The 17,157-nt window shown below is 36.9% G+C and overlaps 1 protein-coding gene across 1 annotated transcript in view; it reads right to left on the bottom strand.

Moving 5' to 3' along the window:
* Positions 1-14,255, bottom strand: part of yeats2 (YEATS domain containing 2) — a 36,249-nt gene extending 21,994 nt beyond the window's left edge. Inside the window, exons 1-12 of the mRNA XM_079876659.1 lie at positions 14,143-14,255; positions 13,610-13,727; positions 13,430-13,527; positions 12,665-12,757; positions 11,030-11,257; positions 8,790-8,902; positions 7,096-7,257; positions 6,590-6,701; positions 6,036-6,080; positions 4,869-5,070; positions 3,263-3,487; positions 266-427 (exon numbers count right to left, since the gene is read on the bottom strand). Coding sequence (XP_079732785.1) covers positions 266-427; positions 3,263-3,487; positions 4,869-5,070; positions 6,036-6,080; positions 6,590-6,701; positions 7,096-7,257; positions 8,790-8,902; positions 11,030-11,257; positions 12,665-12,757; positions 13,430-13,527; positions 13,610-13,709 — 1,540 coding nt within the window. The 5' untranslated portion in view covers positions 13,710-13,727; positions 14,143-14,255. The remainder of the gene's footprint in view (positions 1-265; positions 428-3,262; positions 3,488-4,868; positions 5,071-6,035; positions 6,081-6,589; positions 6,702-7,095; positions 7,258-8,789; positions 8,903-11,029; positions 11,258-12,664; positions 12,758-13,429; positions 13,528-13,609; positions 13,728-14,142) is intronic.
* Between the last annotated feature and the right edge of the window lie 2,902 nt (positions 14,256-17,157).

Here is a 17,157-nt window from a genome sequence, read left to right as displayed (position 1 = left end):
GAAAGTGTGTGTGCGAGAGAGAGTGCGAGAAGGATAAAGAAAAAGAACTGAAGGGGGAACTTGTACTTTGTGATTTGTCTTCATTTTTCACACCTGACACTCACTAAGTGGCCTCCTCATGCGCGATGCGGCAAATTTCAAGTAAAAAATTATTTCACTGTCCAGAACATTGCTGCAAAGCAACAAAAAATACAGCCAAGCAGAACTTCTGTGATGTTGAACATAAGGGAATAAAACCAACATGGAAGAGATGCGATGTATGTACCTGTAGCTGCAGATGACGATGCAGCCATATTAATGACTTGTCCTGGTTTGTCCACTATAATATAGGGGTTATTTATGACTGAAGGGCTGGACTTCATGTGAACTGGTGTGGATGACGATGTCCGGGGAAGTGGAGAGTGACTAGGGGTGGAGATAGGAGAGCCTGGAACACAAAAATTCTGTTTCTGTAATTAGATTTACAGTGTGACCCTAATAAATTTCTCACTGTGTTTCAGAGTTACACAGACTGCAAATCCATAATGCATTACAGAACAGTTTGAGTCTTCTCAAAACAAAACAAACTTCTGACAATTTCAGACTATACAACTTTCAATTGGAAACACAGTCATGTTGGCAAGTTCCTAGGCTGCTATAAGTCAAATATCTGCCTAGAATTGTCAAAGTTTATGGGTTTCAAAGAATCAAAATTTTAAAAGTTCTTAGTTGTAAGAGATACAATTAGGGTTGCAAAATTATGGGAATTTTCAAAGATGGAAACTTTCCATGGGAATTAATGGGAATTTAAGGGAATTAACAGGAATTTATGGGAATAAACGGGAATAAACTGGGAATTTTCAAAGTTGAGGGTTGGCTCTTCATAGGGAACTTAAATATAGTTGAGGAAAGTATATTTTAGCATAATCTTGACTAAAACAAACAGATGCCATTCATATACACTTGAATATCCATGCCATTCCTCAATCACATGCACATAGCACACTGCTTACTGCATGGCTATTGAGACCACACCCCCTACTGGCACTGTGCATGCCTCCATCACATGTACAGAAGCCCAAAGCACAAGACTATTGAAGGCACACATTTGAGCCTGTGGACTAAACAAAGTGAAGTAAGTTTTGATGATATTATGGGGAAATATATTTATTAAATGTTTAAATTGCAAATATCACATACAAATGTATTAATCTAGTAGATAGCAAGCTGATAAGTTAGATGCTAAATAAGCTAGCATAACTTTATTTACCACATAAGTAGGGCTGGGCGGTATGACGGTATATATCGTTACCGCGGAAGAAAATGTCAACCGTAACAGATTTTTTTATTCCGTGTATACCGCAACATGTAAATAAGTAGGCGTGGTTAACTCGCGTGCAGCGTGCGTGAGACTGAGACACTGATATTTGTCAAAGAAACATGAAGAAAGACCAAGAGGATCCACAAAAGGAATTACGTTTTCAAAATTAACGTGATATTTTCGGGGGGGAAGGCGCAGAAGTCAACTAGAGCAGTGCAGCACACTGAAAGCTTAGAGAGCACATGCTCGCAACGGGGCTTACTTGACAACAAGTTCATATATCAATATTCTAACGAATAGAAATAACCTTAAATAATGTATCCATCCGTCTCTTTTGTGTACAGTTACTTTCAGAGTGGTGAAATGATGCAAGCGGTTGTCGTGGTAATGAATATTTCCAAAATTCCCCAGCTTAACTTCCCATGGAAATTTACCGGAAACTTTCCGCCCCTTTGCAACCCTAGATACAATTGGTAGTTTAGTCATTTTGCATGCTAATCAAATGGCCCATTCCTGTCTAAAGCTGCCTTTTCATCATCTCCACACAACCAAATTATATTCTCTTCAAACCTATGAGCATGAGGTGAGAATTAACAGTATTTTTCTACTAAAATATTATTCCTTAAACACTTTACCTGTAAAATGGATGGTTATGAATAATTATGTCCTAAATTATTATTTTATAATTATTTACATTGATTAGCCCTTGAAAACTAGTTTTTTTTAGACACTGGCAGACATTTCTTTCGTGTGGATATATTCATAGATTCATTATTCATTAATTTTACCATGTTGAATAAGTGGATGAATGTCTGCTGCACAATCCATTTGAATGTTTAATTTGGTTCCACAATGGAGCAAAACATGACAATTGTACGCAAATGCCGGAGATAGCGGAAATGCGGCATAAGTGGGTGGTTCTTGGCAAGAATAAGATGTAATGTGTACCACACTTTATAAAGGGTAGGTCTGGCAAAGCAAGACTAGGATATATCAGACTAAGCTCCTCTTAAGCCCTATTTGGACAGGATTAACTTTACAAGGGTGGATGGAGTAATGTAATTTTACCACAGGACGTCTGTAATATTAATGGCCAATTCGCACGGGATAAGATATCTCAGTAAAACTAGCAGAAGTGGGAGGAGTAACTCGATTTGCACATCGCCGTTACCCTTCTGTCATCATGTGCATATTACGTTGCTTCCTGATATCACGTGCGCAAACACATAAAATATATTTATAAAACAGTTATGTCCGGTCAAACGATTTATTAATTATTAACTTCAGATTGGATTGTGTTGGTAATAGACACTTACCTAACGCTAAAAGATGTTTCGTGCCTCTAACAAGTGATTTCGATCTTCTTTCTGATCTGAATGGTATGTGGAAAACACTTGAGTTTTGCCACAGACTCGTCCCAGTGACTAGAACGCAACTGAATGCTTTTTCAAGCGTCTCCATACTTGAAAAACCACGGAAAACTACTTTTAAACACGAAATGACGAAATATTTACGTCCATCTTTACAGCGGGTCTATTCGCACAGGATTAGTATTAGTATTACCTGAGGTAATTTTTCTGGTCCTTTTTATTGAAGGTAAAAGTCGCCGTAATCTTTACTGACATTGTCCGTAATGATTACTGAGATGGCACATTCAGATGGGACTAAAATCACTGAGAAGCTCTGGTAATTATTACTTTACCCCACCTCTTCATGTTAAACTAGTCCCGTCCGAATAAGGCTTTAGATCTGCTGTCACACATTGACAGCAAATCTATAATGCATTACAGAGAGGAGTTTTACAACTTTCCGAAAGACTCCTTTTTTCTAGAAAATCTAGCATTCTCTAGCATAAAAAAAGCCAGAGCAACATGAAAGAGACTTTATATAGAGGATTTTACTGCTTGCATTTCAACTCTGCATTTCAACTCTCCCCCTCCTTTGTGCTTCTGTGAGACTCACCAGACACAATCTTGCAGCTCATCGTGATCGGCTGGAATGATTTCCCGGGTGATTCGGCGGGACTGGGCACTTGCCCTTGTGGAATGATCTTACAGCTGGCCGTGATTGGCTGAAAGGCAGAGTTTCCGTGGGAACCAAGGGTGATTTTCTCAGACCTATTTGACTGCGAAGTTCGTTCAGAACACGAAGAACGCATCGACTCAGTCTTGACAGTGACACCTGGAACTGAGGGGGAAACGAGAAAATAGAGGGACTTTTAAGATTCTAATCAACAGATTTAATCAAGAAGTAATTTACACACATATAACTAGGCCTGTCACGATAACAAGTTTTGCTGGACGATAAATTGTCCAAGAAATTATTGCGATAAACGATAATATTGTCGTTCGAGACCATTTTCATCTAATATAATGATAATGGCATAATAATCCAGGTACACCTTTTCAAAGATCTATAAACTTTTATTTCTTAAGAATATTAAACATTGAAAATGGAAAAACATTTTAAATATCCACAAAAAATGAACAAAACAACCAAAAACAATAAAAGCAATGGACTCTCAGTGTCTGTTAACAAAAAAATTCACTTGAATAAATACCAAAAACAATAAATAAAATGAATGTAAACAAAATTGCACTTCAAAAAATATTAAACATTAGGCTCAGACATAAATAGTGATACATTCCATAACAGGCAAAACTGCCGGTTAGGACCTTTGTAAACAAATAAAAAAAAGCCTCAACAGGATACCACAGCATTTTGCACTGTCCTCCTGTTACTTTGTCTACTAAACAAACGCCCGAGTGATTGTGTAATTTACTGTCGGGAAGACGGAGACGCGCTTTATTGCGTGTATATGCTACGCACTGAAAATACTTGGTAAGGATTAGGGGTGAGGAGTGCGTGCGTATTACACGCCATAAAGTGCGTATCTGCACGCAAAAACTATTTTTGGCGTATAAATGGCACGAGAAATAACATTCGTGGTATAGATACGCATTTTCATGAGATCGGGCTCGCTGTCGCGTTTGGCTTTGAAACCAATTCCATCTTTTTCTTTTTTTTTTCCCCTCCAACTCACAACTAGCGTCTTTTCTGTCTCCCGGCAGTCGCCGCAAGCAGTCTCGCCGGCGCTTTCCCATACAAAGACCATGTGACTGACAGGCGCCGCCTTCCCCACACAAAGACTACGCAACTGACTAGAGGGTTCACTCCTCCTATACGCTAAGGAACCGAGAGTGGTCATCCAGTCTCTTTGGTAGAGAGAGAGAGAAACGAGGAAAACAAACAAGCATGCAAATGGAATTATCGCGGCCGGAAAAATTATCGAGCTAATTTTTTTTTATCGCGCGATTAATTGATTTATTGACTATCGCGACAGGCCTACATATAACTTCAAGAAGTATCATTTAGAAACAGCTTGAGCTGTTCCCATAAACACAACATGCATTTTCACACAAGTGACTTGGGCAAGGACTGTATAATGAAGGTCTAGGCTTGGAAAAATACGTGTTTGACACAGCAATAAAGTGCAAACATCCTACTAATCCTCTTAATTATGTGGAATCCTGTGAGTTGGACAAGCATTTGTGTATGCTTTGCCTACCTCTTTCTAAGCTGGGTTGATCATCATGAGGGTGCTGAGAGGGAGAGGAGTGTCGCCGAGAGCCCAGGGCAGCTGTGGAGGAGGAGGAGCCAGATCCGCCCACAAACGGCAGATGGGAGGAAGATGATGATGAAGAAGATGAGGGGGCAAAAGGGAAGAAGTCATCGCCCAGTGAGTTTCTGTGGAGCTCAACGTCCACGACCTTTAGGAAATAAGACAGAAAAACTAAAAAAATGGCATTTTAAAGATAAATCGTATATATTTGACGCCTGCAATAAACATTGTCATTGCAAAATCATTTTAGAACTATAAAACCCCTGCACTCTTACTGTGTCCAGATTGAAAAGTAATTTTATGCTGAGTTCTGTAGCTAAAAAAAACCCTACATCTTTCATCAATTAATTTTTTCCTTAGAGTAAAAAAAATGTACCTTCTACACACCTTTTAGTACACATACTCTGGAAAATCATTTACACAGTTTAGCATTTAATTACATGACACTGCTAAATAAAGTAGTAGTAAATAAAGGCATCATTTCTTCCTTTGTTACAAGTGACAACAGCAACAAATCTTCATTGGACACATTCACCCATATTGTTAATTTACCTATCTGACACTTGCGTTCCCACACTAACCAGAACTCCAGTTTTGTGCTTTCCATCATCTTTGAGACTATGACATTTTCATCACTATATTCACAATTGAGACCTTGACTCTTCTTAGCCCATTTAGATAAGTGTGCTCCTTATTTAAGTTGATAATTATCTGTGATACACAAGCGCCTGAGAGCCTTACAGTCCCTTCAGTCCGTTTTTTAAACAATACAAATTTAATGTAGTTTTTATATTTATTTAGTAGTGTCATGATGAAACTATTTAACATAACAGATATTTACAACTATTCCACATGACAATAACTGAACTTATACATCCTGTTAAAAACTTTATATACTGGTTCTTAATATTGTGTGATGCTTCTTTGAGCATTAATGTATGTTTGTAGCCTTTTGTGATAGTTGTGCTATTGCAGGGTAGTACTATGTAATAAAAAGAAAACTCAATTTTAAGCTATCTCTCATTTTAAAATAATAATAAAAAACACAATTATGTATATCTATAAGCACAGCTGTAGTTTCTGGTAAATATTAAGATACTCTGTGTGTCTTACCGTTTCAGCTCCCAAAGTCTGTAAACCTGTGTATGTTCGGTCAAGCTGAGGGAGAACAAATAAAAGAAGATAAATAACAGAGACATTAAAGAACATTCAACAGTCTTTGCTGTCAAGAATCTAAGAGGATGGTGGGTTAAGGAAAGTACTTTAATCCACAAACTTTTCTTTTGTCTTAACATCTCAATTCATATCCTTCTATTTTACCTTTGTATTTTTGACCTATAACAAAATGGATTGTTGTGACAAGAGATAAAGAAGAAAGGAAATATCAACAGACAGAATGCTTTTTAAAATCGACCATTTCACCCTTTAGACTCAGAGAATCCAGCATAAAGTGATGGATTCATACAGGCATATTCTATTATGTGCAATTTGCAGACACAAACTCAAAAAATGGAATTTCAAAGACATAGAGGGGGATGTCCTCTATAGTTTGAATGCCCCACGTAAAAACGTACAAAGAAAGAGAAAGAGAGAGAAAAGAAAAGATGAAAAGGGCAACAAAAGGGTTCAAAGAGAGCGTGTATGGAAGCGGTCAGTAAGCCTCTGACCTTTAAGTGGTGGATGATGTCGATACGCTTGTTCCGTTGATCTTTAAAGTGAATCTGCACACGGACAGGAAACTCTCCCCACCCTCGACGTGTCAAGTGGAACGGTGGCTCACTAAACACACACACAGTTTAAAAAGAGTCTTTCTCTCTCAGAAGAGAGAAATAAAAGCACCACAGAGATGCATATAGTCTCCTCCACTAGAGGGCACTGCCTGTTCTGTGTTGATATTGCTTGAAGCAAAATAAAACGAGCAAAATGAATCATTGCTAACAGGGAATTTTTTTTTTTTTAAAGAAATGAATACTTTTGTTCAGCAACGATACATTGATCAAAAGTGACTTATATAAGTAATTTATAATGTTACAAAAAAAATCTATTTAACAAAAATGTTGTTCTTTTAAACTTTCTTTTCACCGAAGAATCCAATTTTTTTTTTTATCAGTTTCCTCAAAAATATTAGAAACAAAACAGAAACAATAAATTAGAGAGGCAAGTTAACACACACCTGACTTCCACAAGATCATTGGGCTTGTAGCTAGGGTGCAGGAAGAACCAGACCTTCTTCACGAAATGATCGATACTAGGCTCTTTACGAGAACCTCGAACATACACCATCCATTTATGTGTGGACTGATCGTTCTCCTCACGTTTATCAGGAGCAATATACCTGAGAAAGACAACAACAGTAATCTAAAAATCAAACTCAAATCAATTTATAGTAGCATACACACAAGCTTTCACTTATTGTTTGGGTCAGGATTGTAGTTCACAACCATGAATTAGAGAAAAAAAAACAGTATGAAGCTCCCAGTAACTGTTTTTTAAAATAAAATACATTTTTCTTCAAGCTTCAGTAGGTAGCATTTTTGATATGTATTCATTCAGTAGGAGGAAGGATAAAAAAGTCAGTTTATTTGCCAAAGCTGTGAGTTTCTTTTCAGCTCAGCATGCATTGTGCATTTTCAGCTACCTGCCTCAGTAATGTGATTTGTGCACTTCATTTTAAGTTTCTCAGAAAAGAAAGCATCTGCTAAACACATAAATGTAGAATGTAGAGCTGTTTAGATAGATAAAACAGCTTGAGATGGTGAGTTTTTTCTGCACACTGACCCTGAAGTAAACAGTCTCATAAAGATCTTTAGTAGCTCTGCAGGCAGAAAAAAAATGAGCTTGTATCGTTGCTCAATGCTCATATGCAGACACACACACTTGCGTCTCTCTCACATGCTCTGAATGGATTTTATGAGGTAAAGAATACAAGGACTGTGTGATAATGCAGAATAAATGAGGTTAGATCGCTGCCTAGGGAAAGCTAAAGCTTTGCTTTTTGCAACATGGAGGTTTATTGGGTTTCGGAAAAATAATACTGAGATTTTCCACAAAAACTTGTGCATTTAAAAATGAATACAAGCTCATAGAAATAACCATTGTTTCTCATAAAAGCATTTATCCAAATAATCAATGGCTAGCATTCATTCAGGACCTTTTCTTTTTTGACAGAGAAACAAGAAAAGGATGGTTTAGAAAAAATTATTAAAATGAAAATTCTGTTATCATTTACTTACCCACATGTCATTCCAAATCTGGATGACATTCTTCTTAATTAGTCAATCACTCTTTTCCATGAGATTTCAATGAATGGAGACTAGCTCCTCACTACAGATGTGCTATATATTCAAAGTCTTTTGAAGCCATACAAGGCATTTTTTACTTAAACCTTTGACATCAGCCGTATTTTGCCTTGGTATGATCATGACACTTCAGATATTTCTCCTTTTGTATTCCACAGAAGAAAGAAAGATACAGATTTAAAATGATATGAAAATAGAACGAATATGGAATGTTCCTTTTTGGGTGAACGATGCCTTTAAGGTTGCACTGCAGAACTGAGAAAAAAGCGTCCTACTCAAGGGCACACCAGAATTGTTCAGAGAAACAGCACAAACATCAGTGAACATCCCAGAGGTGCTAAATCAAAACTGCACAAGAGCAATAACAAAGATTTAGGCCATTAACCATCTGGTTGTTGGTATAAAGCTGATCTACACTACAAATGATCAAATGTTTTTTAATTCATACAGGGTTCCCACTACTAGTGCAAAAGACATCAAGCTAATCTAGTCAAATTGAAATTGGTAATATGAAGCACTCTGATCTATCCGTGAAATAAGGGCAAAGAGACAAATAAAGGCTACATACTTGGATACGTTGCCCACAACAATGGTTTTCTTCATGTAGAGTCGAGAAGCCTCATCTCCTGTAGTATGGTAAGTCACATGCTGCTCTAAGGATAATGGCACACCAAATGTGTCCTACACATGGGCAAGTAATAAAAAATTGTTACTGTCAAGTAACAGCTCAGACATGTATTAAAAAGTTTTGGTAACACTTAACTTAAAGCCTTTATGTAGAATACATTATAAAAGTTTTTTAATGCATTAATTATGCCTTGTAATGCACCTTATAATGCATTGTACGCAGGGCTCCATACTAACTTACTAGCAACACTATATAAGCCCCTCACTGAAAGTTTTAGGAGCACAAAATGAAAATTTAGGGGCAATGCAGTTATTCACATTTAGAGCTTTGAAGTGCTGGAAAAAGTTGTGTAAAGCACTTGAAAGTAGGGCTGTCACTTTACGTTCGAAAATCGATTGCACAATCGATCGGACCAACCAACGCAAGTTTCGAAAACAAAAATAGGGAATCGATTTTAATGGTCTTCTCTCGGAGCGCGTCCAGCTCGTCACGATACGCCCGCAGCGAACGCGCGTAACACAGCAACTGCAGGCTCTGACAAACATGCATAACAGCAAATTATACTTCTGCATAATGTTTCTCTTTTTACTACAAAACTGTGAATTCTGCCGGTATGCAGACAGTCTCATGCATACAGATACAGATTCAGGCTACGGTCTTCAATCGCCTACGTACGCAAAATTTGTTTGACATTTCTAATCGTAAACACAGCCATGTTGAAGACTGCAGTAATGTTTTTCATTTATGTTATGGTAGTCCATTCTGCTTATTGTTTTTCGAGAATGTTGCACTCCTGTTTGTCATTGTGCACGAAACTTCACACCAATAAATCATCAGGAATATTTGCTGAATTGTGCGCGTCTCAAGCGCCGTCTTTACATTCGTCCTAATGCCTGTTAGTTGTCCGTGGATTTGCCCATATTTGGCGTTTAAAATGGAAACATCTTTAGATATGGAAAATCGATTTTACAATCGATTCAATGAACACTTATGTCTCAAAAATCGAACAGGATTTTTTCACAAAAGTGACAGCCCTACTTGAAAGTCAGTTTATTTCACTCTCAAAAGATTAATAATGTAAAAACATTTGGCTACTATTTCTGCCACAATACCATGGTTACAGTTAGCGTTACTACATTAAATCCATGGTGAATGTTGGTGATTTGTGGACTGGAAAGCGTGGTTTCCACATCAGCACTGTTTGATCTGAAACGGCTTGTAACAGAGAATTCTGTAATGAATTCAAATGCTTTTTCACTGGATCGCCCAGTGCTGTGTTGTAACGGTGTCGCATGATCAAAGATCGGCCCACAATCGGCGCAGTTCAAACAAGTAGCATGATTTTGTTCTGCTTTCATTTGTTCACCGTTTGATTTTTCTCATATGCAACAGAAATGGCAGCTCTTATCATTTGGGCAACCTGGTGGTTGCACCAGTGCGACCTCTAACAAAATTTTGTCACACCGGCAGGAAAAATGGTTGCAGTCTGGAGCCCTGGTATGGTCTCGCGAATAATTGTAAACCACAGTTATAATACTTATCTATTCATTGTTATACCTTTAGAAAGTATAATGCATTAAAAACTTTGCCAAACTGTGCCAACTTCAGATATAACAAGGAATCTGCAAATATTATAATGCGTTTTCACTTTGGCTATTTATTTATGAAAATATATAATGCATTATCTAACATACATTGTGAATATCTTTATAATGCATTATACTATTACATACATTATATATATATATTATATACATTATATAAAGGCTTTGTTACCAAAGTTTTTTATATGCTGCATAAGGACAAAAAAATGTGTTTGATTTGCAAATAAATAAACTTGCATCATTTTATATAGCAATTTGCTATCAAAATGTTTTATGTTGTGTTGCATTAAAATGCAAAGTGCTGTTTTTATACTACATTAAGCATTTTTTATCAAATTGGATTCTTCATAAATGTTATCAAAGATTTGTTTATTAAATTATTAATTAATCATAGAGGTCTTCTATTACTTTTCTATCTATTTTTCACATTGGGCTTAAATAAACACCCCTGAACTATGGTAAAATCACTGTGACAACCTTTGAGGTTCTTCTAATAAAATGGGGTTTTGCAGCATGATTACTACATTCTGAAAATCTATTAAAGCCTTATGTTCTGATAGTGTGTGGGCCACTAACCTTTCCTGTGTTTCTGCCGGGTCGTCGTTCACGTGGAGCCCCATCCTCTCTCCCGCTGTCTGTCTCTCTCTCCCCAGCTTCCCCATGCTGGCTGAGGGATTCGGTCTCAGACTGGACCTGTGATGGCGTCTCTGAATTCTGGTTCAGTGGAGACGAGGAGCGGGAGGGGGAATCCAGGAAGCGCTTTATGGCAGGGTGGTTGAGAACAGATGGGTCACTCTTAGTGGCCTGGAAGCAAATGAAATCAGTGATCAACTGTTTGGGCTTAAAGGAGCTTTCTACAAAGCAGCAACAAAACTGGATGTTTATTCATGTAGAATGAGAAAAAACAGACATTTTCTGTGTGTAAGAGTGCTTGCCCACTTTTTTGTGGCCTTAGTTCCAGCAGTATTTTTCACATTAATTTAAAACTCATAAGGATTTTAAAACAGTTAGAGTTAGAAGCCATGAACCAAACCAGCTACGAGATGAATCACAAGATTAAAAACTTAACTTAAGCAAAAATGTATTTGAAAATCAGACAAAAAGATTTACTTAAGTGTCTACTTAATGGCTTTAACAAGCGAAAGAACGACAATCCCTTGAAGCAATTCAAATTATATAATCAAATTTAAAATGATGGAGAAATATATAACTACCTGCTTGTTATTTCGTGAAGTAAAGTCCAAGCCTCTACTCATTTGAATTGAGAATACAATCTCAGGAGCCTTTTATGAGCACTCTTTATTCATATCACACATTAAAGCTAAGCTTTTAAAAACTCACAATGTACTGTACATTACAGGCTCTAAGCTCAGTGTCCCAGACCAATATTTTAATGATTAATAAAAGAATCACCACTGTCTGGCCATCTGAGATTTTTTTTCAGTAGTATTAGAGAGCCCAGTATGTATATATCAGCACCATTGTTTGCTTTTGACATCTGATAGAGCATTTGGACCCGGAAATGGTGATGCGTGATGTCAGACTTAACAAGTGGATTCATTTAAAGATGCTAATTATGTACATAGAAACAATATATTTGGTAGAGGTTTTTTTTTTTTTTTTTTGCAGAATCAGTTTTTCCAACATGAATTCCACTGTTGAATGACTTTTGGCTGATTTAACAAAAGCATGCACCATCGAGTAACAACTTCAATGCTCATAGTAGGTCTATCTTTAAAGGTATAGAGGAGGATTTTCTTTTTCCGGGTGGATCATCAAGACTATTGGTCCTCCTAAGTGTCAATCATTCTGGTGATATGTTTACGTAAGGCCGTCGTACGTGCACACGATGGATGGTTGGGCTTCCCACTGATGCCTCAGTCGCGAAGTTTCTACTTGACAGGTAAAGTTTGGCATGCTATTTGGAGAAATCCATTTAAAATCACTGCTAGTAAAAGTTAATGTAAGCTATGATTAGCTCGTGCATGCTCTCTCGTGCACACGTTTAATAGGCGTTCCCTCTCGGGAGCAGGTAGAGTGTTGCGCATGTGCATATTTTCAAAAAGTGGAGAGGGCGGTTCTTTTCTAAAATTCGGGAAAATCCTCCGCTATACCTTTAAATGTTTAAAAATGATTTTTCCCTATGGAGAAAATGAATGGGATTTTTACTTATGTTTCATTCTATAGACAAAATGTATCTCTACACATTACCTCAGGGACTTTAGGCTGGCCCGCATTGGCATAGTAGTTTGCAACAATGCAAGCTCTGAGCTTGTCCATCATTCTCCTGGCCTCATTCAGCCTCTGAAGAAAAAACAGATGAAAATAATAAATATTATATTTTTGTCCATACAAGCAATTCACCTCCCTAAACCCTTATTTAAACCACAAACAAAATATATTTCATAACCTTGTGAAGAGACATCTCATCACTTTTAGAGTCTTTTGACCAAAAGCAGCTGCTTTAACTAACGCGTTTTACTAACAACCACTACTAATAATGATAGGTGAACTTCGGTCCTTTCTTTGAAGCCTACAAAAGTTTATATTTAAATACTTACATACATATAGGAAACAAAAATCTGGAATACGTTACACAAATTTTTCCAAGATTTTTGTCCGGACTTGCAGCCTGGAAGTTTCTACACTAGTTGCTAAATGTCAGCGCTTGCAATTGTATAATGCCTAGTGTTTTAAAATCTTTTCCGATTTTAAAAGTTGTGCAGTGTATTTCAAGTGTTTCCTATGTCTCAACTATGTTTTAGGCAAGATACTTTGACTTTTAAATAAAATATTGACGCAGTACCCATAAGTGAATGTAGTTTCTCAGTACTTTTTACACCCCTCATTAAAAGTACTTTTGGCCTAACAAAGTACTGCTAGACTAGAAATAAGATAAAGTTCTGAACTGAAGTCCAATCCACATAGTTTTGAGACATACTGTAAAGATCAGGTGAGTGTTGGACAGACGATTACCTGCCCGATGACCTCGATCTCATGCTCTTTATTCTTCATCTCAAGAGAAAACTGATCCTTAATGATGGCATCAATCTTCTGCACCGCAGCATCACGGGCTGGTAAAAAAAATCAAACAGGCAGAATAAAAAACAACTTAAATCACTATTAAGTAAATCACTGTTAGGAACCTAGACTTACCATTCTGCTCCACCACTTTGCTCCTCTTGTTCTCCTGCACTTGAGTGATGTCCTCATAGTCAGGATCTTTGTCCTCTATTTTCCTTTTTACCCCAGACATGATCACTCATTGGCTGGACTGCAGACAAAGTACACAACATGACAAATAAACAACAACTTACTTATCCTACAGACACACAGGGTTTGTGTCTCAAAACTTAGTTAGCTGCCTACTTGATTTCTTATGATTCCCAAAAATGCGTCCTGGGTAGGCAACTTACTAGGTTTTGAGACACAGACCTAGTATCTAAGCATACAAGTGTCATTATATTTCCTTGACAAACTGCTGTTAGTTGTTGCAGAGGTTTAAGAATACGAAAAACAGAAAGAAGACGCTGCTAATCTGACATACACACACACTAAGCTAAATAGAACAACAGCTTTTTAAGCAGTTATTGCTAAACTCTCATCACTGACACTTTACTAAACTGAGCAAAATGTGACGTAAACACGCACAAAAGTTGTAGGTGTGTTTGTTTACACGTTAAACCTACGCTGAATGTGATGGTGAGATGTTTAAAGGTGAGGTGTTTAGCCGTTAGCTTCTGTTGGTCTCGCGCATAATAAAATCTCGCGCGGACACACGAGCTCGTGCAGGGCGCGTTCCCGCTCAGGAAAGAGCGCAGCGAGCGCGCGGCCTGCAGGGGTTTTCAAAAAAGGGTCGAAAGGGAGTGCTTGGAGGACCTTGTTTAGAGCAAAACTGTAGGCCTATGTCAAATAAATAAATAATGCCTTAAATAATATGTGTAACAGTACAGTTCTATCATGAATAGAAAACAAATGTAATAATGATACTAAAACTAAATATTTTCCAAATAATGTTTTAAATATGCTATAAAATTTTCGCAATGTAAATTGGGTCTTTATACAAAAAACTATTTCGATGGCCATTACATTTCAGGGTAAGGGTCCCTTGCATGAGGATAATCATATCTGGTTGTACAAAACATCTAAAAGGTTGAAAATCCCTGAGCATTATTGAACCTTTTATAGCCTACTTGAGCAAAGAACTAAAATCCCCCAAAATGATATTTTTGAACTCTGCAAAAACAGTTCAACAATAGCCTATTAACACACACACTGACTCCAACTTAACATCATACATTTAGGCTTTCAGTTCAAACACATTTCACAGTAGGCTATATGCCAGAAAATAGATTACATGGTGGTGGATCCAATCTGAACCTAATACATTCAAGAGTTAGGCCATGCTATACCCGAGCCTGACCAAAGGGTGGCGCACTTACATCAACATCTCACCAAGTGTGATCCTGCTCGTGTATGTTTAAAACAGCAAAAAGCACACGTCTTATACTCTGGCATGAAATGCATTTTCATTTTTTTGTGACTTCTCATGCATGTCCTCATTATACTTCCATAGGCCTACATGTTAAAAATATGACATTTTTCATATTTATCATACCATGTCCACTTATTTGCAGTTTCACATTCAACCCCTTTTCCTTGTTTCTTACGATAACACCTGAGTCATCAGTTCCAAACTGTAACATTAACACATCATCTCTGGGGGCCATTCATCACCTGAGAGCCTTTAATTTGACAGAATAATGAACTGAGAAGACCTGAACATTGCACAGGTTTTGAAGTCTCATGCTTGTTGCTGGCCAGGAATGTGATCGTGAATGTCTTCTTATTTCCTTTCAAAAACGACAACTTGTTAGCAAGTTTCATTCATCACACCAGAGCAAACACAGACAATTTCATTTAGCTTTATTCAGATTTTACAAAGGCAGACACTTTTAACAATGGCAATTGTCTCAGGGCATATAGCATTTAAACAGTCAGAAAGCTAAAGTCAACAGTAGCAAGAAAAAATAAAGAAGAGACCTTGAGAGGAATCAGCGCTCAAAGGAAGGTCTTTCTTTCTGTTCTGCCCTTTCGCTGATAATAAAATAAAAAAGGTTTTAGAGGTCAACTTCAATAAGGAGAGCTGTCTCTGCAGAATACAGATTTTTAAAAATATATTATGTTGTTTCACTTGAATATGCCTTTAACCACCGATAAAATTATAGTACTCTCCACTTTTTACAATATTTAAATACATTCTGCGTATTTCCCCTCAAAATTAGCAGAGAAAATGCAAAAATGTCTGGGCCTAGGCATGAGCTGAGACATGCAGACATGTACAGGGCAAACTGTTTGGAGTCTTGACCAGTTGTAAAGTTTGTCATGTGATAGGACGACTGTCCCTATGCTAACAAATGCCAGGTATTAACCAGGTAAGAAAACTGTAAGCTAATTGGCCCACAAATGGTTATAGAGTAACAAATAAATCCCTGAACTCTTTTTATTTTTATATTTTTAGTTTTCAAGTTCATTTTAGTTTAAATTTGAGTAATTTCTTTATGTGCTTTAGTAATTTTATTATTATTTTTTATTTTTTGATATTGCTATTTAGGTTTAATTGATTTTATTTCCAAACTTATAGTTTATTGACAAGGCAACATTTCACATTTTTATTTTAGGTTTTATTATTTAATCATATTTATATTTTGATAATATTAATATCATAATTTAATATTTATGTTTTATTTTTCAGCTTTTTTTCAATTAACAAATGTTTTTAGTATTTTTAGTTTTAGTTTACAATTATATCCTTGAACCTGACTTGCTTTGACTAGAGTATGAAGAATGTGCATGACTTGGAAATACTGAGGAAGTTCCATAGAATCTTACAGATTGCACAAACATGAATGTATGTTTCCTCAAGCCACAAGGATGAATGAGTTATACAAACACAAAGCACTACAAACATTCTCCATGCTTAAGATATAATTATGAATAGAAAATTATAACCTACTGCAAATATGGTGTAGTTTCACCATTTAAGGTCTATTATAATTATATTTGGTAAATGTCCAGTGTTTTTTAATGCTTTGGCTCAGTTACAACTATTCCAGATAAATGACGTGATGGTATTTTAGGTATTTTAGGCTTAACGTCATTTTGAGTTTCTATTAGAACAGGAATACCAGGATAAACTTATTTCAACCATGACAACTCTTGGAATAGTTTTAGCATGTTATTGAATATGGCAAGGTTAAAGGGTTAGTTCACCCAAAAAGTTAAATTCTGTCAGTATTATTCACCCTCATGTTGTTCCAACCCCGTAAGACTTTCGTTCATCTTCGGAACACAAATTAAGATATTTTTGATGAAATCTTAAGAGCTGGATCACTCCTTCATAGGCTACAAGGTAATTGATATCTGCCATCCCAGAAAAGTTAGTAAAGACATCGTTAAAATAGTCCAAGTGACTACAGTGGCTCAACCTTAAGTTGATCAAGCGACGAGAATACTTTTTGTCCGCAAAAAACCCCAAAAATAACGACTTTATTCAACCATCTCTTCTCTTCCATGTCATTCTCCTAAGCTGTTGACGTAGTGAGCGAGCGCTTCTGGGTTCTACGTCAGAAAGTAGGCTCGACGCTGGTCATGTGTGTGATACGTGTGATGCTGGCCAATAGTGAGCCTACGTTCTGACGTAC

The sequence above is a fragment of the Squalius cephalus genome (genome assembly GCF_949319135.1).
Source record: "Squalius cephalus genome assembly, chromosome: 7".
Lineage (NCBI taxonomy): Eukaryota > Metazoa > Chordata > Actinopteri > Cypriniformes > Leuciscidae > Squalius > Squalius cephalus.
Note: the sequence above shows the minus strand (reverse complement) of the source record. Positions and strands in the feature narration are given on the sequence as shown.